Source organism: Madurella fahalii (assembly GCF_045866475.1).
Source record: "Madurella fahalii IFM 68171 DNA, scaffold_1, whole genome shotgun sequence".
Classification (NCBI taxonomy): domain Eukaryota; kingdom Fungi; phylum Ascomycota; class Sordariomycetes; order Sordariales; genus Madurella; species Madurella fahalii.
The window spans coordinates 2,023,630-2,045,528 of record NW_027263971.1 but is presented as its reverse complement, the minus strand read 5'-3'; the positions used below and the strand labels follow the sequence as shown (position 1 = coordinate 2,045,528).

Genomic DNA, 21,899 nt, shown 5'->3' with positions numbered 1-21,899 from the left:
TCCGGATCTCGAATAGGGTCGTTCAGCCCATCATAAGCAAGTCGGGACTTTCCCCTCTTTTTTGGGTCAGTGGCCGCAAGCCACTTACGTCATAGGGATCCAAGTGGGGGCGAGACAAAACGGGAAAGCCGGGCAACGGCACCTCGACTTTGCCGTATTGATATGCTTCTCGGCGGCGTCAATAGGCTTCTCGGGTCGGACACGCACCGGGATATGGCTGGCCGTACGGTAAGCCAAGTTAAAAGACATACCACGCTGAGTGCATTTGGAGACTGCTTGCCGCGGTTGCTCTCTCCTACGTTTCAACCTTTGTGTTTTGTTTTATCCTATCCCAAACTACACGACTCTCGAAACTACGGACGAAGCGGCCATCCGCGATAGAACAGAAAATGCCAAGGCAAGAAACGGTGTCTCCGGCATGGCTTTTTCCGCGCCTTGACAGCTTGCCCCTGGCCGACTGCTGCTTACACAGCACCAACCCAAAGTAACCAGCAAAGCAAAAGCGATCACCCCAGATCGCTGGGGCACCTCGGACGGCAGTCGATTATCGATAACGTTAAAAGGCATGGCCGACTGCAATGCCACCTTCTCCTCGTGTTTCCAAGCCGCAGAAACAAGGTCAGCCCTTGGACCGTTTGGTGATAATACCCCACATATTGAAAAGGGTTATACGGGAACAAACCCCTCCTTTTGCCTCACCGGGCCCTAACCGTAGACCTGGACCGGGTTTTGTCGCCTCCCTCTCCTTTTTGCCTGGGGCTCCTGTGATTACGCACAGTACTTGCCACTGTCCATCTCGTCTCCATTTCGGATTCTCCATCACTCACCCGCACCCCTCCCCAGAGGAAGCCCGTTGGGATAATTGAACCCTGAAAGGCGGGTCAGATGGCCCATGACGATCTCGACTTTGACCCCGGCAGCCGATTCAAAGGCCCTTGAAGCCACGACGGGATTGGCTGGTTGCCATGTTTTATCTTCAGATGAAAGGGACATGAACGACGCCCATGTCACAGGCGCCAATGTAAAGACCCAGTCTGCGGTAGGGCAAAGTGTTTTTTTTTTTTTTTTTTTTTTTTTTCGCTCCTTTCTTCCCCACCGACATTCTGGGAGGCAGCCCAAGCTGCCTTGCCAAAACTCGGGCATCTCGAAAATAAGACAAAAACAAAGCGACGGCAACGCCTGCGCATGCGGTCCGGGGTTTAGTACCGGCTCATGCCGCCCAGTTCCGGCTTGACCAATCGTCCTTCCGGCCATGTCCGTTAGGCCGGCACTTGCCGCCAAAAGTCTGAGGAAACAGCTTCCGAAACGCGATCGGCCTCGGTAACATTCATCGTCTCCCGGGTCCTTCTTTGGCCAACCCTATGGGTCCAGCCGGTTCCTAGCAATGAGACAACAAAGGGAAATGACGACACAGGTGGCACGCACCCCGACACAGGCATTGGAAAGGGATTTGTTCTCGAGAGAGTCGTAATGATGAGAACCAGCTACCAGTAGGGAGCGCGCTGTCCCGCAACGCCTACCTTGCCCTGCCTGGATTTGAACTGCTACTGATACCTGGCAGTGGTGATGGTTGTTAGCTTTTTTTACGGACCATCTTACATGTTAATCCAGCTTCTATTACTGGCCTCGCGTGTAGCGATCATGTAGTCTTGCTCTTCGTTCAACACCGCAGTGTCCAGCAGCATCCAACCTGAGAGGAAGTCTAGGGACCTGAAGATCTGCACGTTGCACATCACCCCCAACCCGGGCCTCAGCCGGTTTCGCTCACACATCCTCCGAGCATACTTAAAGCCGGCTGTCGACATGGGCCACCGCGAGTTCCCCTCGTAGGCAAGAGCAGTTTGCGAGGACACTCTTGCCAGGATAACCTTGAGGAGCTGTTGATTACACAACGAGGTGCACAACCCCTTTTCAGGACGAGATAACGGGGAATGGGTTGGCAACTACAGTCCCGATATTGGTAGATGAAAGAAAGCCAATTCCGGCCCTATGGCCCAGCAAAAGCCAAACATACCAAAACGCCATCAGCAAGCCGCGATATCACAAGCTTCGGATTCGTTTTCCACTGCGCGACTGATCCCTCCACGCTTTTAGGAAACCTAATACCGTAGTGCTTCCGCCCATGGTAGCCAGTTGCTCTTCGCTGGAACTCCCCCCATGATGCTACACAGCGGCTCGTCCACGCCTCCTAATGGCCATCATGACCTCCCCGGCTTATGTGCCTTTTAATGCGTCACCGAGTTCCCTCTAAAGCACCAGGGCTCCGTCCAGCAACACCTTGGCGACCAGCGCGTATCCCATGCAAGCCGCAATCTTGAGTGGCGTCAAGCCGCTCTGAGCGGCGGCGTTGCAGTCAACCCCCCCCCATGCAGCTGGCCTATCGCCAACAAAAGCAGCTACTTCACATGAAGCGCTGTGGTCTCCTCAGGGCCGGCCAACATGTCGCCGGCCCCAAATTCTCGCGGGAACTTTGCTACTGCATAGGCCCCGGCTTTCAATACACAGATCAGCGGCATCTTGCCCCAACGGTCCCTCGCGTTGATGTCGGCACTTTTGCGGAGAACCGGGCGCCCCAAGTTGTGTCGTCGTTTGGGGCAGCCCAGTGCAGCGCTCCCCAGCTGTGATAGTCCCCGGCGTTGTGTTGGCTCGTCATCGAAGTAGATACTCCGCAGTGAGCGGGACCCTATCTTCTGCTGCGATGAGCAAAGCTGTCCATCCGTGAGTCCTGGCCTCGGCATGTGCGCCATTCTCGACGAGCAGCTGGGCCAAACCCATATTGTCGCAGTAGCTGCATAAACTAACGCGGCCCGCCTAGTTCGGTCCGCCTTGTTGACATCGGCTCCGTTCTCCAAGAGCGTTCGTACACGCCTCCATGATCGCCACATGCCACCAGGGTCTAAGTGGTACTACCCCCGACAGCGTCGTCGGCTTCAACGTCAGCGCATTCTCCAAGAACGTGAGAACCCTCTCAACATGCCCGCTATTGACAGCCAACCGCAAGCTGCAACACAACGCTACTCCTAGTCAACTTTTTCTCAGCCGTACGATCCATGGACATGCGATTGCCCAGTGAGGCGGGGCATTATCAATTTTTATCTCCAGCGTTGGGGTCCGCCCATGGTGGCCCAGTCAAAAGCCGTCCATCCTTCATTATCCTTCTCCAGTACCTTTGCTCCGTGTTCAAGACGGAGTTCTACAATATTGCTGTGACCGCTCCGGCTCCCCCAAGCCATGGCTGTCTGGCCGCGGTGGTCAGCCACGTCGATGCCGGCTGACTTGTCAAGCAGCAGCCGTACGGCTCGGACATGGCCGTTCCTGGATGCCAACTGTAAGGCGGTTGCTCGATCGCTGTCTCTCTTTGTTGACGTCGAGCTCTCTTTTCAAATAATCATGGTCACGACCTTGTCCAAACCCAAGTAGGCTGCGACATATAACGGAAAGATTGGGGTTCGGGAACCAGTCATACCACCTCTTCGCTCGGTGGTAGGGCTTGTAGAACTTGGATGGAAGAAGATAGCCTCCTAGAATCTCATAGCAAGCCTCGAAAAGCAGTTTATTTCGTCATGATCCTGGCTTTTACTGAAGTGAGGTCCTCAGTAGCGAGAGACGTAGTCAAGGAAGTGATAATTTTACAGTTGTCGCTCGAGACTCTCCCTCGCGGCAGGGACCTCTTCTACACTCGTGGAAGGTTAAGTAAGTGAGCCGTACTCTGGCCGGTTCAGTCCCGGGTTATGATACGAGTTCTTCCGGATGACTCTTCGGGCATATACTCGTGCAATGAGTAGTGAACTAGGCCGATTTGCCAGTGACCGCAGAGGAGGGTTATATGGAGATAGGCAAGCAGAACCTGTATAGCATCAAATCTTTTTAGCGCGAGGTCTATGGGCTTGGACCCGCAAGACACATAACAGGGTGGGACCTGGTAGTTGCTTTCTAAGCGGACTTGCATGCCATCGACCTTCACCACGAGACCTTTACAAATGTCTGCCTTCGGATTTAGGTCGCTAGGGGTGAAGCGTTGCATTCCTTCATCCGAGTCGATCACGGACTCTATATATACTCGAACATCGATTCGGGAGCCACAATGTCAGTTCGAGACAAGTTTGAGAACTGACCTCGCAGGTCCGGGACTCGAGGGGCGGCCAAGAAGTGATCAGCAGACGAACACAACCCTCCAGTTGTTGACTTGCCAGGCTGGGAAAACTTAGCTCGATTCGCTTTGGGACATTCGTCCCAGTAACACCAGATTCCCGTCAGCCACCAAGTTTTTGCAACAACTACAAGATCCCTGCTGAATGGTAATAGAAGCCGCTAGGATCACAGATAACCCTAGGGAACTCCTAAAGGGGGAACGGGGGACGACCGGAATGCCGCCTACACGAGGGAACACGCTACCGTGTTTTGGCGCGTGATGAGGAGGTCCCGTGAATCTTGTAAGGGCCCTTCCCACAAGGGTAGAGCCGTTGTCCGTCGGAGGTTTTGGCCTGAGTGTCCCGATGAAATCCCCCGTACAACACAATCACAAACTCACAGGCACAGTGCATCGCAACTTCCCAAATCAGTTGCCAATTGCCTATTACTAATCATAGCGCGTACCATACGTCTATAGTTATTGCTATACACCTAGATGCCGGAACTTAGAGGGCTAAGGTTGTATCCTACATTTAGGGTCACGATATCCATATTGGAATATAGCTTATATCAAGACTCACAGGAAGTGCATATAAGGCACGTAACACGGGACAAAAGTTCAACATTAGCTTATGGAGATTACTCTTAGTCGGCCGGAACTTAGCGTACAAATCAAAACACATTAACCATGCTCAGTGACGCCCCTGCAGATCACGGCTGCTGGTCGGAACGGAGCTTGAACAAAGCCGAGCCCACGGTCCAGAGAGTAAGGTAGTGTATGAAGCAGATCCCAGCACTTCCGTGGTTAGATAACTTCATAGAGCTCATCAATGTAGGGTATCGCATAGGAAGACCAAGATTTTCTGCATATTACACTACTAGATTACCATAACGTATTTGATAAGCGAGTGACCCAGACAAGCGAATGACCCACCTCCTACTACCCTATAACAACTATCTTCAATTGCCACACAACAACACTAGGAACCAACGATAATTACATCAGAAACAGCTAAATCAGATGATTCTGCAGCCTCCTAGCAAGTGCGGGCATTATGGCCAAGCTTGCCGCACACACTACAACACCGAACCTTCGAACAACCGCCCTCTACACTACCACTATCCGCCTGCATTTCTTGCACTCCTTCCCCACCTATAGCCCCCTGGCCTAGTGCCTCCTGTACACCCTGTACAGTAAGTGATCCTCCAAGCTGCACACGTGTTTTTTTTAGCTCTCCGGCGCTTGCTTAGTGCCTCGTTGGCCTTGCGGAGCGAAGAGACCTCTGCCTGAAGGAGGGCCACCTGGATCACCGTTACCCATTCGCGGTTGCCAGGCTGGGCTAGCTTGGCCTTGCTACGGCCATCCGAGGTTGTAACTATCATACCCGGGAAGATGATGCCCATCATGAACCTAGTCTCGTCGAAGTTGTAGATATCGTCATCTACAATACCGTATTTGGCCTTGATGTTCTGTACGAGGGCACACCACTCGCTAATAACTTTTGGATCCTCGTACTTGGCCCTCTGGTAGTCGTATCTACGCGAATAACGTGTACAGAGCTCTGGCTGGTGTTTGACGAAGTTATGTGCCCAGCGTTTGCCGACAGGGGGCGCGTCGCGTTCGCGTAGCAGATGGTTGGCCATATCTTCCACACCGCCTAGTCTAGGAGGAAATGCGTGAGTATATAGCTCAACTACGTACTGAACTATCGTCTGCTCTTCCAAATCTGTCAGGTTGCGTGAGTTGGCTGGAATATCGCGTCGTGCAGGCCGGCCAGCGCGTCGACGCCCTAGGGTCCTCCGGTCGACTCCATAGATCTTAGCTGCAGCTCGTTCGCTTAGATTCTTATCGTTTTGAAGCGCCTGGAGGGCTAAGATGATATGGGCTTCGTTTGAATTGGAAGGCATCTTCAATTATTGAGGTAAATTGTTGTTGAGCGCAAGGGTGTCGCGTTGCAAAGGAGGTGGGTCATTCGCTTGTCTGGGTCACTCGCTTATCAAATACGTTACCACATACGTGATACCGTATGCATTACGTTATCAGACGAATTAACACGGTATGGCCAGATCCATTTCCGCTCCGATGCGATTGGGAATTTTTGACTCGGCCCAGGCCATCCTCGAACCCCTCCCAAGCTTGAGCGTTCCCAACGCTTGCCAATGTTTCGGCTCCCCTGCTTGCTACGGGGGATACGCACCATTATGGCGAGCTCCGAGGATGCAGCAGCCACCGCGACGGCGGCGGCGACGGCGGCGACGGCGACTACTCCCGCAACCACCGCCCCCAAAGTCCCCATCCCTCCCCGTGGCGTCGACTACCGCGGCAAGCTGGTTCTCGCGCCCATGGTGCGCTCCGGCGAGCTCCCATCGCGCCTGTTAGCGCTACACTACGGCGCCGATTTGGTATGGGGTGCGTTCCACCTTCCACCTTCCCCTCTCCAACATGGACGTATCGTCTACCACGGCACCCAAACTAACCCCCGCCGCTTCCACACACCCCACCAGGCCCCGAGACAGTCGACTACTCCCTCATCGGCGCAACGCGGCGCATCAACCCGCGCACAAACATGATCGAGTACACGCGCGTCCCCTCCAACCCGCACAGCACCGCGTCCCCGCAGCAAGAGAACGTAATCTACCGCCTGGACCCGGTCCGCGAGAAGGGGAAGCTCATCTTCCAGCTCGGGACGTCGGACGCGGCGCGCGCGGTGGCGGCGGCCCGCTTCGTGGCGGCGGACGTGGCGGGGATCGACGTCAACGCGGGCTGCCCGAAGCCGTTCAGCATCTCGGGCGGGATGGGGGCGGCGCTGCTCAGGACGCCCGACAAGCTCGCGGGGATCCTCGAGGCGCTCGTGCGCGACGTGACGCCCGCGTTCGGCGTCGGCATCAGCGTCAAGATCCGCCTGCTCGAGACGCCGCCCGAGACCGAGGCCCTCGTCCGCCGCCTCGTCGCCACGGGCATCACGGGCCTGACGGTGCACTGCCGGACCACGCCGATGCGGCCGCGCGAGAGGGCCATCCGGGGCCAGCTGCGCATGATCGCCGACGTGTGCCGCGAGGCGGGCGTGGCGTGCCTGATGAACGGGGACGTCGAGTCGCGCGACCAGGCCGACGCCTTGGTGAGCGAGTTTGGCGTCGACGGCGCCATGATCGCGACGGCGGCCGAGAAGAACCCCAGCTGTTTCCGGAGCGGCGCCTTGGACGGCTGGCAGGCAGTGACGGAGCGCTACGTGCGGACGGCGATGGAGGTGGAGAATAGGTTCCATAACACAAAGTACCTGCTCGCGCAGATGGTGCCCGGGAAGCAGCCGGTCTACAAGGAGCTGATGAAGTGCCGGTCACATGTCCAGGTTGTGGAGGCGTTTGGGTTTGATGAGGAGATGAGGCAGAAGGCGAGGGAGATGGATCGGCTGCAAGCGCTGGGGGAGTTTGAGGTGAAGCAGGTGAAGAAGGGGAAGGGGCCGGCAGCACCCCAACCGAAGGGGGGTGATAATGGCCACAAGGAGTCGAAAAAGAGAAAGAGGGAGGGAGAGGAGGCTGATGGCGAATCCGGGAAACGGTCAGCCGAGGGTATGGCAGAGCATGCTCCTCCCGCGGCTCCTGTTTCTGCTGCTGCTGCTGCTACCGCTCTCGCGGTTTGAGTAGGCCCTATTTTTTTTCCATTTTCCGTTGATCATTTGTGGCATACAAGACCGGTTGGTCCAGGCATGGCGTTTGGGAATTAGACCAAGCATCTTCAGGGGCTCTGGCTTGGCAACGATATCCTGGCGCGCGAGACGGGTAAAACTACTAGATAGGGGGCCATCAAAGGCTGATTGGGAAGCATTGATACATACACGTCACATTGGACTGGCAAATGGACAATGTCTGTGGGGCAATTTGCGAACGATAGGTGGTATCTCGAGGTACGGCTAGTTACTGCTCATGCAACCATGTACTACGCCTCATGGGTAGATGCCCCAGATCCGATCCTCTACGCAACGTCACTCTATTTATCACACCTTCTTTCCTTGCGCCAGCAACTCCGACACCTTTGGTGGCAGCACCAGCGCACTCCGGTCATTGCGCCGATAAAAGTCTACAAGCGTAATCGCCGTCTTCTCCGGCAGATCTTCATGTATAAAGTGCCCCGCCTCGGGAAATACTTGTAGCGCATATTTACCTGGCAAGTCAACCGTGAGTCAGTCTGCCAGTCCGAACGCAGGAGGGAAGAGGGGGGAAGAACGCCGAGAAGAGAACGCACCCTGCATCTGCCCAATGGTCAGCTCGGTATCCAACCGATCCGTCCCAGCAAGCAACAGCAACTTGCCGCCCCTCCCACTCAAGAACTTCTTACTCAACCCCACAAACCACCCCTCCCAGAACGGCTGCGTCCGCGCGAGGTCCGTCCTCCATCGCCACGCCTTCATCCTCCCCCTCCCCATACCCCCAACGCCGCCTTCGCCATTACCATCCCCGCCACCATCCGCATTCTCCTGAACAGCAGCGGCAGCGGCACCCGAAGCAGAAGCGGGAACGGGGGGGTGGTGAACCAGCAAGCCGGGTACGCTGGCGCGGGCGCTGACGGCGTTCCGCACCGTCCTCGACCGCACGTGCCACTCGACGGCGTCGCGCAGCGAGTCGAACCCGCTCGGGCGCGTCGCGAGGTACGCCTGCATGCTCTGCAGCGCGTCCATGGCCGAGCCCTCGACCACGTCGAGGACGGCGTAGCCCAGGAGGTCGACGTCTGTTGTGCCAGTGCCAGTGTCAGTGCCAGTGCCAGTGTCAGTGCCAGTGCCAGTGCTGGTGTTGGTGCTGGTGCTGGTGCTGGTGTTACCAAGGTTGCGGGATGACGACGACGAGGAGGATAGGAGGGACGCAAGCTCGGTCACGACGGCTCCGCCGAGGGAGTGCCCTATTAGGATGACGGGTGGGAGAGTGGTCCAGTGCATGGCGGACTTGGTGAGAGTTAAGACGGCGAGGAGGTCCGAGGCGAGGGTGGGAAGGGTGAGGTCTGGGGTTTCGTTTTCCTCTTCTTGGGTTTCCCGGTCTAAAGAGGAAGAAGTGGTGGAGGTGAGTCCGTGTCCGCGGGCGTCAAGTGACAGGATCCCTGCCGCGGGGAGGCGCTTTCTGATCTCTGCGCTGAGGACGGCGAAGGAGAGGCCTGACGAGCCGGCGCCGTGGTGCGTGACGAAGAGGGGTCCGCCGGCCTTTCCCGGTGCGGCGGGGGGTGCGGGCGAGGTGAGGTATGCATGGTAGGTGATGGTGCCGTCCACTGACGGGAGGAAGAGCTCGCGCTCAAAGTAGGTCGTCCAGGGAATTGGGTCGAGGGAGCGACCTCCTTGGAAGCTGCGGTACTTGTTAGTGTTTGATGCGGCCGTTGGGAGCCAAAAAGGGTGCATACCCCTGTGGACGCGCAAATAGCGCTCGGCCGGGTGAGGGTATCACAGTACCCGTGGACGAAACTGATGAGGCTGACGACGAGTCGTCGTCCTGCGGGGTGTTGGGCACCGAGGCCGAGTTGTAGCGGTCCTCGTCGAGCTCGTTGAACTCGGGCAGCGTCGGGGGCGGCGCCATGGCATGCATCGCCGCGGTGTTACTGAGTCTCGCCTTTGCCCACTTCTTTTGGAGATCACTCATGTTCTGTGGGACTTCCAAGATGGACTAACGGTTAAAGCATTTATACAATGAGTTCGTTCATCGTCTGGTCACTCATTCAGTTGTGTCCCGGTTGTCTTGGTGTGCCGACCCAAGTGACAGGAGAAACGCAGATACAAGCTCGGTAAAGAGACAAAACACATGACATCCCACTGTGTAGTTGTGTAAGTGTTAGACAAATAAAGATGCCGCGAGATGCGACTAGCCTGTAGCACCAATGCTGGTTGCGATGGATTGCATTGGAGTCGCTGTGCCTAGCGACTTGGGTGAGGTCATTGGTTGTCTTCCCGCTGTTGCAGTGAGGGCGGGGTACAGTACAAGGTTCTCACGCAAAGCAGCCGCCGGGACCGTGTGGATTCCACGGGACCGCACTATGGCGGCTAAGAGCCAGTTGACCTGGTTCAACTGTCACGACTATAACCAAGGCACCACGGTAGTGATTGTGCCAAGTCGTAATGACACTGGTGTTGAATGTTATTATTGCTACTGCCCGCTGTTTTTCCTAATGCCTGTTTTGTTTCATATACGCTATGTTACATACATACAAAGGGATATTGAATTGCGTATAAGTGAATCAGTGAGATGGAGTAAAAGTATAGGCCAGGGCCACTCCACACCCTGGCATCGGCACAACACCCTAGGCTGTCAGTAGCCACCATATCCACGGTAACCGTAGCTACCGCCACTCTGGCCGTACCCAGGCTGCCAACCCGGGCCCTGCGCACCGTAGCCGCCAGAAAACCCGCCATTTGAAAAGCCACCGCCACCTACATCCGGCACCGTTGGCTCGCGCGTGGTGCCATCGTCGAACGGAGCTGCCCCTAGCACCAGGTTCTCGCGGCTCGAGTTGGGTCCTGGCAGAGACGTGCTGGGCATGAGCGGCCGGAACGAGCTGCCGCTCGGGGGCCGGGCCGAAAACATTGGATTCGAGCCCGTTTGCGAGTACCGCTGGGGAGATGTTGACCGAGGAATCTCTTTGGTTTCTGCGGCGAAACCCGTCTTGGAGAGGGAGAGCGACTCGGATACGCTCAAAGACGCCGGCTTTGAGCCGTCCAGCAGGAGCGAATTGCGCGCATCTAGGGGAGTGAGGGTGTCGCGCTGCATCTTTTCTGTACGGCCGTTAGCATGCGGTGGCGTTTATCAGTTGTCAAAAGGGCGCTTACCCATCTCCTTCCGGCGCTTGCGGTGCGGGTTCTCCTTGCAACACGCGATGATGGCATTCCAAGCAATCAGGATGGCCAGGATTCCCGTCAGCGCCGACTGCACCGCAATGAGGACCACGCCCGTCACCGTTTGTGTCGTCTGGGCAATGCCGAACTGCTCCACGAAGACCAGGATGCACACGACCGACAACACCCGGACCGCCTGGATGGTGATGTTGATAATGTTGCCCGAGCGACGCTCGAACGGGCGGCTCCAGACCAGGAGGGCGAGCATGACGCCCTCGATGATTAGCTGCGCCGACGTTTGTACCATCCCGTGGCCATCCGCCGCTGCGAGAACGCAGCCCTTGGCGAACATGTAGATGATGGTCGGCACAAAGATCCACCAGTAGTTACGGCGGTACGACTCGTAGAAGAGGCTGTACTTGACCCAGATGCTCTTGTCCTCGTACAAGGCGCCGATGTCGCCCTCCATCTTCTTGAGCTTCCGGGCCGTGCGCCAGATCTTCCACGAAAAGAAGGCTAGGATGGCCGTGAAGATGGCGAGCGTGACACCGGCCAACGTCTTGGCCGCCCAAGAGTCTCCCTGCGTGAACTGGAAGACGCAGTACAGGACCCACACGCCGTAGAGGAGCAGGATCAAGTTGGTGATGGCTCGCGCGATAGAACCCCAGTAATGTTTGCGGAAGCCAGTCAGTGCCACTGGGAAGCTGCCGAACAAAGCCCAGAATTCCAAAACGATCTTGACGAGCAAGACACCCACAACGATGGCTACGATGACGATGGCCACGATCAGGAGCACCGTCATGAACGTGTTGCCCGAGGGAATGCTGAGCTGCTCTGCATATGCCTGGATACCGGAGACAGCCATGCGGATACCGCTCGTTGCGTCTTGCGGCGCGGCCGGGTTGTCGGTTCCGTTCACGTTCGTCTCGATCTGCCGCGCGGCGAGCCGGACGAATTGGTCGATCGCCCTCTTGACTGACGCGGGCCCGTTCGTCTGCGTAGTACCGCCGGGAAAGACGAGAGTAGCGTTCCTCAGGAACTCGACGCTGTTTTCTGTGAGGTTGCCTCCAGTGGCGGCACGGAAGCTGTCGATGGACATCTGGAGCTGTGTCCACTGAACCAGTCCGGCCGAGAAACCAAAGTTCTTGGCGAAGCTTCGGTAGACGGGAGGGTAGTTGACTGACAGCATACCGTTCATGGCCATGCCTTGGAACCAGCCAATCACTTCGGTAAAGCTGGGGCTGAGAGTGCCCATGCCACCGGCAGCCGAGCTTCCACCGGCGGCAGCGCTGCCCCCCGCAAAGGCCGCACCCATCGCCGAGACACCACTCAGGATCAAAGCAGCCCCCGCTACGCCGGCGGCCACATACGATACTGCCGGCACGCTAGCCGTCTTGCCGTTTGTTACTTGAGACTGGATGCATGCGACCTTCCCGCCAGACTCTCGAGAGATCAGCTCTAGGGTGGCCATCGCCGCGATGTCTGGGATTTGGAATGCTATCGACGGCACTAGACTGGCGAACTCGTCGGGGATCTTTTGTAATCCCCGCGCTGAGAAACTACCTGCAGGAACTAAAAAAACATCAGCCATTGAACAAGGAGGGCGGAGGTTGGCCCGTAGGAAGACCTACCAGGGCAGAGCTGGTCGACGAATGTTCCCGGATCGCAGGGATCAAACGCGTTGGAGTAGATATCCTGGCCGTATGCCGTGACGCTGAGAACGGCCGTCACATTTTGTATCCCGGTGCTCGTCCCAGCCACGTCGAACGAAACCGTCTTGTTGTCGTTGTTGTACTTGATATCCACCCTCTGCACCGCGATTTCCGTGTTTGTGTTGCAATTGCTGAAGCCCACCGTCTCGAGGATGTCCACGGCCAGGGCCCCGTTCGCCAGAACCGCCCCGACCAAGGCGGCCCTAAGGAGCCGCCCTTTCAAACATCCCATTGCCGCGTAACTCCCCCGCGTTTTGATGTTGATTGTCGATGGCTCGGGGCTTCGGTTTCCTCCAACAAACCCTCCCTGACCAGTTCTCTTTCTAATTTCCTTCTCTTGGTATTCCCGCACAATCCGTCGCGGGCTCGCCGTTTTCGGTAGCCCAATCTGCCCGGGTCTCGGCTCGTCTATAACATGGGGAGAAAACGAAGGGTTCTCGAACCGGTCGAAATATAAAGGAGACAAGGATTAGGAAAGGAAAGACAGACGACGCCCAAAGAGATCAACACGGCCGAGGATCAACCCGGAACGTATGGAAGTGGAGAACGGAAAGGTAATAAGTTGCCCCTTCAAGGGGGATGGAGACGTGTGCACTCGCTCAGGTCAGGGAAGAACGAGGTAGCCGATTAGTACCGCCAGTGCGGGAAAAGCCATCAAGAAAAGGAAATGGAAAAGCCACCCAGGGCCGAAGAGAAAAAGGACAGGGGCCCGAGATAAAGCACGAAGACGATAGCGAAACGAAAAGAAAGGAAAGGGACCCAGCGGGTATCTGAAACGAAAATGGAGATGGGCAGAGGCTGGCCGGGCTGGTGGACGGAGGGCTGCCCTTGCAGCATTCTTGCTTTGCACTTCGTTTCGCCCATAGGCACCCCGTACCAGTCCACACCACCGAGTCGATTCCATCCCGATCACTTGATTGGGAAATGCTGTATGGGTCAAAACGGAGATCTCCAGTCGCCTGGGATCACGGCGCCCTCAGTGGTGGAGAGGGAGAACTGACGTTGCGGGATGCTGCGAGTCGCGGAACTTGTGACATTTGGCGCCGCTCCTTTGCACGCCGGTCCCCTCCTACCAGGAACGGGCTTCCCGGCAGCGGTCGTCTGAAACATTAGTGGCAAAGGGAGCGCTGAACGAGCAACCCCCTGCTTCCGTATTGGGCACCCCTGCGGCTGGCGATTGGCTGTCCGTCCTCGAAATTGTTAGTGACGTCGCCACTCGAGGGTTGCTTTCGACACTTGAAACTTCGATTCGACGAACGAGACCCGTATCGGATGACAGCGAACATCAACAGGGCCGCGCGTTGTCAATGACGACTGGAGTGGCCAGGCCGGCGAGACTTCCATCTCAAACGTTCTGGAATCTAGACTCTTCGAGAGGCATTGGGGCTGGCGTTAACTAATGGGGGGAGGCCCCGCCCCGCCACTCGCGTTCAGCTTTTAACTTAGACGAAATCGAGCAAAAGCCGTCAACCGACCCAAAACCATTAAAAGTCATCCATCTCTTCCCACCTCACCTCATGCTATCGAGCTGAACTTGAGCAAAAAGGTCACCGGATCATGAATTTTTTTTTCTTTCCTTTTCTTATCCTTTCCCCGATGTGAACTCCAAAATCGCACGTTAAAGGAAGTGTGCACAATACAAACACAGAGACTCCGTCATCATCGAGAATCGCCAAGTGCCTCATGTTCATGCATCTGGGCGCCACAACCTGGAAGCGAGAGGGGAGGCTATGCACGCAGATCATACAAGGGATCCTTCCCAATCCAGCGAGAGCCAATTCCCCGTCGACAGGAGCAACTCCACAACAAGCCAGCAAAGAGAGAAGCCATTCATAAAATGGGCCCTCTCTCCGTTCTCCACTGTATCGTCCAGTTTGCGAACTCAGCCCTCCGCTCATGCTGATCCTCTTTATACACAACATTCCCCCTCCGGCCCGCATCGCCCACTTTATGCATGTCCACTCCCGGGCTGGTGCCGCACTCCAGGATCTCATATCAGCCTCCCCGGGCGATTAAGCGACCCAAGTGAACGGCATAAGGCAGGACGGCATTGAACCAGGTCCCTCGCCGTTCATCATCCCATCTTCCCACCGGACGAAAGCGCCGCGAAGCAATCGCCCTTGTGTACACAGTAATAATAAGCATCGACCACATGGCAAAAGTAGGCGGTGCAGGGACGCGGTGAGCCAAATTAAAAATGAAAAACGCCGGAGTCTATTATTAAATGCGAGCCCCGAGACACCCCCCTAAAACGTAAACATATCTCATCTGTCCAAAATAAACAGACCCCGGTCGTAATCTTTCATCTCATCAATCAATCACCGACTTCCAAACGTGATTCGGCCGTAGTTCGTTAACGAGAAGATGAAGCAAAAAAGAAAATAAAAAAAAAAAAAATAATTAAATGACAAATCCAACCAAAAGCAGAAGTCAACCAGATCCAATGTATAATAAACGCCCACCCAATGTCCCTACTAGCAAGAACAAGAGTGCAAAGAGACATCCAAACGTCAACCGCTCGCTAAAAAAGCGCTGTAAACATAAACGGGGTGGGGGTATCAAGTATAGGTACTCAACAACCGACAACCAGGAAGGGAAATGGCGGGGGCAAGGCCGCACAAGCCATCACTCCAACAACTAACGACTTAACACCAAACAAGCTGAACAGGCATCAGCCAGCTCACTGGGGATAGAACCCCCCTTGCGGCTGATGCGGCGAGTGCGAGTAAGGCGACACGGACCCTTGCGGCGTATACTGCTGCTCCTGCCCCGGGCCGCCGCCGGCACCGCCACCGTACGCCATCGGACCCGGATCCTGCATTCCCAGCGCGTCCATGCTGAACGCGGGGAACGGCTCGGTCTCGGGGCCCATCGAGATGTAGCTGTTCGTCGGCGCCGTCATGTACGCGCCCGACGTCACCGGCAGACTGGGGTATGTCGGCGTGTTGAGGCTCTGGAAGCTGTTGCCGACGGGGTGCCCCATGGACTGCATGTTCATGGACGCTTGGGGCAATCCGTGGGAGAGGCCGTCGAAGCCGGGATTGTAGAGACCCCCGGCGTACCCGGGAGGAGGGATCGGGTACATGATCGGCTGCGGTTGCTGCGCCGGGTTGGGGTAGGTCATCGGGCTCGGCTGGCGAGCCATCGGTCCCTGAGGCATCGTCGGTGAATGGTCGAATGAGTGCTGCTCCCGCTTGATTGGGAAGGTGGCCGGGAACGGCCGAGGGGGTGGCTCCTGGACGGGGCTGATGATGGTGTATTCATCGAGCTCCTTCTTTGCAACCAGCCGGAGGATGGGCAGACTGATCGACTCCATGTGCTTCGCCAGGTGGACGGTCAGCTTCTTCCACGTCGGGAAAGTCTTGCCGCAGAACCGGCAGGGTTCATCCTGGGGCAGCGCGGTTGTCTCTTCGTGACATTGCTCCACCTTTGCCCAGGTTGGGTCGATGGTTCCCGCGCGTTTTATGGCCGCCTTGGTCTTCACCTTGGGCTCTGTGAACTTGTGCTCGCGCACCAGATGCTGCAGGAAGTTGTCGCGCCGGTAGCAGATGTGGCGGCAGTCCTCAACGTCGCAGGTCCACCACTCCAGATGACGGTGGCCTTCATTTTCATGGCGGACCCAGTCGGCTTTCCTCTTGAACATCTTGGGCTCTCGGCAACGCTCCCATGTACAGGTGAAGGGTTGAACATCCTCGTGTACGTGCTTCGTCCAGTCGGATGGCTTCTGGAACTTCTTGGCCATGAAGCATAACTGGCATTCAAACTCCGCCGGCAATGTACTTGTCGGCGGCATGGGGATGTCTGTCGGAAAGCTCTCCTGGTTGATCGCTCCCTCCAGTGGGGTAATATCTCCGTCCGAGCCGTGAAACGTGGCAGATAGGGGATCTTGGCTGCGCGACTCACCCCTCGAGTCCAGAACGTTGGCGCGACCTCCCATTGCGACACACATGGTCCCGCAAGAGCAGTTCTGGGCCGAGACAGCCTGCAGATGCTTCACCCTGTAATTGAGGAGTCCTTTGTACCGGACTAACTGGTGATGAGCGATGCGGTCGACCAAGTAGGTGTTCATAGTCTTCAAGTCCGGGTTCAGCGTCAATATGTGTTTTTGAAACCCAGCAAAGTTGGGCGTGATGTCATCGATGAGCTTGTCTGCTTCAGCTCTCACATCTCCATCCTCAAACAGGTCATCTTCTTCATCCTCGTCCTCATCGGCCTCAGGTGCGGATACTTTGGTGTTTCCCAGATTCGTGACTGGAGGTCCGCCACTCTTTTTCCACAGGTCCACGATCTTAGATGACTGATTCTCTGATTTGCTCCGTAAGCGATTGAGTGGCCCCCTCACGCTTAGGTTGAGAGGGCTCCTAGGAGAAGTGATGGGAGTCGCACTGACTGAGCCAGTCCGGGCATGGGCCGCACCAAAGGTCGCTACCTTACTTCCCACGTCCACGAACGCAGTGTTTATGCTTGGGACGCTTTGCTTCCTTGACCACCCGGGGTTAGGATTTGGGGGAGCGAGCTTGGACTGGCTGTCTTTCCGATCAGCTGAAGACTCCGTTTGGAGCGAGCTCGCATCATCATGGTCCACACGAGACCGTTTGCCCATATTGGCGCTTGGCTTCCTGACGAGACCGCGCAGCCCTTCCAGGATACTGGGCCGGCGGGGACTCTTTTGGCTTAGCGACAGTTTCTTCAGAAAGTTACCAGCGACTTCAACTTCAGCGTCGACAAGACTAGGCAAGCTGAACCGTCGTGTTCCCCACGTCGCTGCTCTAGAAACGATGGAATCATTGTCTCGGCACATCCGTTGGAATTTCTCCATGGCAGCTTGAGACGTTTGTGGCTGATAGGGCCCACGTTCAGGCTGGTAGATAGAGAACGGGAGGGGTGCATCAGCCCAGTTGCGTCCTCGGCGCATAAGTTCCAGGTCTTGATGGGTCAGCTCGCCGCCATTCTCCGCGTAGTATGTCTGGCCAGGCACGGGGTTATTCTCCGTTTCGTTGCCCATAGGGATCTCCCGTTGGGGGATATTGTCGTCTCCATCGCGCGGGGTCTCTGCCGGCTGCTCATGGGACTGCAGAGAGGAAGGTGGTAGAACTGTCGACCTTGCTAGCCAGTCCTTGACCTCTTGGTTCCGTTCATCCAGTTTCCGCTCGGCGGTCAGCTCGTTTAGACTTGCCACTTCGGCAGCAGAACGAATGGAAGGGGCCAGACCGCTTTGCCCGGTAGACCGGTCAGGAATCCAACGACCAGCATCGTCGCGGGACGCGGTGATTGCCGGGACGCTGTGTTGAATGTGCGATTCAGAGTTCAACGGGTCGAATCCTCCTCCGTCGTCCCTGTCCCAGTGCGAAACGGTGACACGAGGGCTTTGGCTCTGCATGATGGCGGCGGCCGAGGCGCGGTCGTCGTCACTGGAATCCCCACTGTTGCTCGTCTTCGGCGTCAGTTGCAAGCCAGGTTGATTGCTCTCCTGCACGGGATTCGACTGTCGAGTGAGCGTCGACACGTCGCCAGGGGCAACTGAAGTCGGAGACAGGTTTGGGAATACAGCACCCCCGACTCCTTCGCCCCTCCTTTCTCCTTTGGGGGATCCCAACGAAGGACTCTTGTCGGGGCTCAGCGGCAGGTATGGTGCCGCTTGCTGCACATGCTGTGTAGCGGTGGACGTAACGCGGATGCCAAGCTGGTTAGGGAGCGGCTCGGTGCTCTCGGGCGAGAATATATCTTCGTCTAGGAAGGACGGGGAGGCACCGTCTAGCGTGTTGAAGTTAACACCAAAGAAGGGGTCGTCGCCCTCGCTGTACTCGCTCGACTGATAGTGGACGCTGAGGGTCGACACGGACTCGGCGGGTGTATTTGTGTTCAATGACGGCGAGGCCGAGTTGCTATGGAGTTGGGGGGAGAAGGCGGCGAGGTGGCCGCGGTAGACGGGAGTGGACGGCGAGATGTGGTGCAGGCCGTCTTGTGTTGAGACACTGCGGGGTTGCTCAGCCCTGTCCCGGCGGGTTGCGGAGTCGGGGACGGACGGCGGGTATAAGGTGTAAGTCGAAGACATGTTTGCAGAGGAGCCAGGTGGCCCGGTGTGCGGGTATTATATTGTGTCCGCAGGGAAGGGGGAGGAGCTAGGTGCGGTTGCGGTTGCGGTGCGGTGCGGTGCGGTGCTCCCGATGTCCTGGTCGTGGGGAGCGCTAGGCGGCAGTCATGGTTCGGTGCGGCTGCGCGAGGCGGGAGAGGGGCGCGATAGGACCTGGCAAATGTGTCGGGGGTTCGAGAAATCTTCTGGATCGGCTTTGTCGGGTGTGATCTCGCCTGGCAATTCCTGCTTGGGAACGAGGTCGCAGGGAATGCGAGGTTCAAAACGGCCCAGTGATGGTCGGGAGTGCGGGTTGGAGTTGGAAGGGGGCAATGCCGGTTTCCGGCGCGCGAACTGCGATAATGGCCTTGTCAGACGCGCCGCACACGGCCCTCTAAGCCGGGCCCGCCTGTGACGGTAGAAATTGGGGTTTGAGGCGCAGGGCAACGGCTGCGCTTCCGGGCCCTAGCTTAGACCAAGCGCTTCAAATTGCCGCTCTACGGGATGGGAGGCACGGATGCAACGAGAAAAACTGTCGCCTAGAGGGAGCTCGCATGACGATGGAAATACGTTCTAATCCCCGTACTCGATAAAGACAGCTTAGGAGACTGTCGAGAAACCCAGCAGTGAGGCAGCCCGCAGGGTTGGTTTGTCGGCGCCTCGCAGGCGGGAATTGGCAATGGGTGGGTTACTTGCAGAATGCCCGCGAGGTGGATGTCTCGCGGGGGATGGTGAGCGCATCTGGGGACAAGGATGTTTCGGTGTAGCTCTTCAACCCAACGGTCGCTAACTGACGTCGAAGCCACAGCAACAAGAACGCCAGCTATTCCGCCTCAAAGGTCGGCAGAACCCATCCCAAGCCAGGAGAATCGGTTGAGACGCCTATTCGCCGGCTTTGATCGACTGCTAGTGGGTCGATCTCAGACAGATGGCTAGGAAGGATATTGAAACTGGAGATGCTGGACGTTGGTGCTTGCAATGTTGCTGTGTTCTCTCGATAGCCGGTTCATGATTGGTGAATGCGCAGCGTGTGGTGCGCTTGAATTGGGGCTGTGCCATGTCCCTACCGGTTGGGCAGAACAGTGGGCGGAATGGCGGTACCCAAAGGAAGGTCATCGTACCTAGCGGGACCCCGCGTTCGAAGTTCGCAGCGGAGTTCCCTCTCTTTTGCTGGGGGTCCTGGGTGCGGCGCCGTTCCACCAGATCTCCACCACACTCACGAGGCGCATTTCCGTACCTAGCCTCTTTGGATGTGGCTTAGGCCGTGATGCCGCACCCGCCCGGGGCCTTAGGAGGGCAAGGCACTTTTTATTTCTGCAGAATATGTTGCTACGCTGTTTCGGTCCCAGGCTCCCCAGCTTGATACGATCTTATTAGTGCCCTCTTGCGACTTGGCTGGGATGCTCTGTTTTCCGACTTTCTGTCCATGACATGAGGATCGCCCCGTAGGGCAGAGCCCCTGGAAAGCTTAACGCAGATCACCACTCCGAGGCAAACGCCGTCTAAGTCCCGCCACAGCTTGGACTTGACCACCCCCAAACCCGCCGAGCTTGATAGTATCGAATTCCGAAGAGAACATAAGTTCTACCGTGTCATTATCTCAATTTTCTTCCATGAACAGCTCCGTCTCCGTCATCCATGTTACACCAAAGCGCCAAACCTACATACACAGCGGGCAGCACAGCCACGGGGCGCTGACCCTGCCCTTCCATTGTTCACCACCGGCACGGGTTCCGGATCCCCACCCCCTGCAAAACCTAGACAATATCGACGGATCTTCCAGGTAAATCTAGAGAGGTGTCCGAAATTTCTTGGAAACCTTTGCGGCAGCGTTCCCTAGGTTGCGTGAAGGGCCACTCCCACAGAATCTCCCAGCGGTTAACATAGTTATGGAAGCAGGTGGGAGATGCCTCAACGCCAGCAATCACATTGTACTGTGTAATGCACCAAATCAGTGCGGTGCTGGTGCCCCGACCGCCGAAAATATGCCGATGGGTCGATGCGGACGTCGGGCTTCCAATGTCGCAGTTAGGTAAGGATTGTGCGCCGCTAACATGCCGGTGTGCGGCCACTGTGTAAGTCGGGAACGGTCTGCCTTATCCGCGACTCCCTGCTAGGGAAGGATTCAGCTGCTTGGGATGATTCGCTTGTCCCCGCCGCCTGATGCTTCTTTTTTTGAGGATCCCGAAATGGAGAAGTGAGTGCAACTATACTATGCCGCAAACCTTCATGAGTTGCCGAAGCTTGGGGAGGGAGGGATGGTTGTGCTAAGCAGCTCAACCAAGTGCATCGCGCCACAGCCCCTATTCAACGAGGTTTTCATCCCAAGGTTTCGCTCACTAGCTTCTTCCTTCCCGGGCTCCGACGACAGCGGAGTAGATTTTTGTAAGAGAAATATCCAGCTGCCCGTAGCCTTAAATCATGATTATCAAACCCCTTGGACTGCTTGCAAGGCTGCCATCGCTGGTTCAGGGCTACTTTCTACACTTAACGCAATGATTTATGAGTAGGCAGTAGGCAACAATCTCGTTGTGTTGCAAATGTTGCCATTCGCAAAGAAAGCCAAAGAACTACGGAGGAAAAAGGCACACGAGCCGATATAGAAAGTAGTATCCCACAACCAGTATCACAAGCAAAAACGATCCGCCCAGGGGTCGAACCTGGAACCTCCTGATTACTCGATTCACCAGGTCATCTCGCGGCGAGATCATCCAATAGACATCGTAGTCAGACGCGCTGCCATTACGCCAGCGGACCTATCACATTGACTTGTTGGAGTGCTAGGCTGAAAGTTTGACTCAAGGATTTGCGGTTTGTGGGATGGGGTGCGGATCCGGCACTGGGTTCCACTCTCTAAGTCGGTGCTCGCTAATGCGGAAGACCTCGGCTTATCTGATTCATGAAACCAAAGGGCAAGCGTACCCAAACAGGGTAGCCAGCATCTGGCATACTAGCATGAAAGGGGATGTTGGACGAGCGAATAAAGCGAACCCATCTTACTTAGAGGTCGCTGGCAAGGTAATTGCTGAAGGATGAGAAAAAAGTGTTAAGAGGTACAATATCTTGGGTAGTTAGTTATATTACTCATAATGTGCCTTTTATCATACAGAAATGGCCTAGGTGGCCCCACTTGATCCCTCGGCAGATGCCGACGTTCGGGGACGGGCTGGATTCAAT

At 56.5% G+C, this 21,899-nt stretch overlaps 4 protein-coding genes and 1 non-coding gene across 5 annotated transcripts; 1 reads left to right on the top strand and 4 right to left on the bottom strand.

Annotated features, from left to right (window-relative positions):
* Positions 1-6,333: 6,333 nt before the first annotated feature.
* On the top strand, positions 6,334-7,772 carry dus2 (tRNA-dihydrouridine synthase 2; the record flags this gene model as incomplete). Its single annotated transcript, XM_071056054.1, has 2 exons — positions 6,334-6,541; positions 6,637-7,772. The coding sequence occupies 2 exons, from the start codon at positions 6,334-6,336 to the stop codon at positions 7,770-7,772; spliced, it is 1,344 nt and encodes a 447-aa protein (XP_070912155.1).
* A 354-nt stretch (positions 7,773-8,126) lies between these two features.
* PPE1 (Protein phosphatase methylesterase 1) lies at positions 8,127-9,750 on the bottom strand (the record flags this gene model as incomplete). The annotated part of the gene is made up of 3 exons (XM_071056053.1): positions 8,127-8,293; positions 8,375-9,459; positions 9,515-9,750. 3 exons carry the CDS (start codon positions 9,748-9,750, stop codon positions 8,127-8,129), a joined length of 1,488 nt encoding a protein of 495 aa, XP_070912154.1.
* A 663-nt stretch (positions 9,751-10,413) lies between these two features.
* MFIFM68171_00630 (Transient receptor potential ion channel) lies at positions 10,414-12,881 on the bottom strand (the record flags this gene model as incomplete). The annotated part of the gene is made up of 3 exons (XM_071056052.1): positions 10,414-10,877; positions 10,932-12,509; positions 12,569-12,881. 3 exons carry the CDS (start codon positions 12,879-12,881, stop codon positions 10,414-10,416), a joined length of 2,355 nt encoding a protein of 784 aa, XP_070912153.1.
* A 2,448-nt stretch (positions 12,882-15,329) lies between these two features.
* MFIFM68171_00629 (C2H2 finger domain-containing protein) lies at positions 15,330-18,704 on the bottom strand (the record flags this gene model as incomplete). Its single annotated transcript, XM_071056051.1, has 1 exon — positions 15,330-18,704. The coding sequence occupies one exon, from the start codon at positions 18,702-18,704 to the stop codon at positions 15,330-15,332; it is 3,375 nt and encodes a 1,124-aa protein (XP_070912152.1).
* Positions 18,705-21,361: 2,657 nt separating this feature from the next.
* On the bottom strand, positions 21,362-21,479 carry MFIFM68171_t3. Its single transcript has 2 exons — positions 21,444-21,479; positions 21,362-21,397 (listed from the first exon to the last, which is right to left on the bottom strand). It is a non-coding gene; the product is annotated as a tRNA-Arg (tRNA).
* Positions 21,480-21,899: the final 420 nt, after the last annotated feature.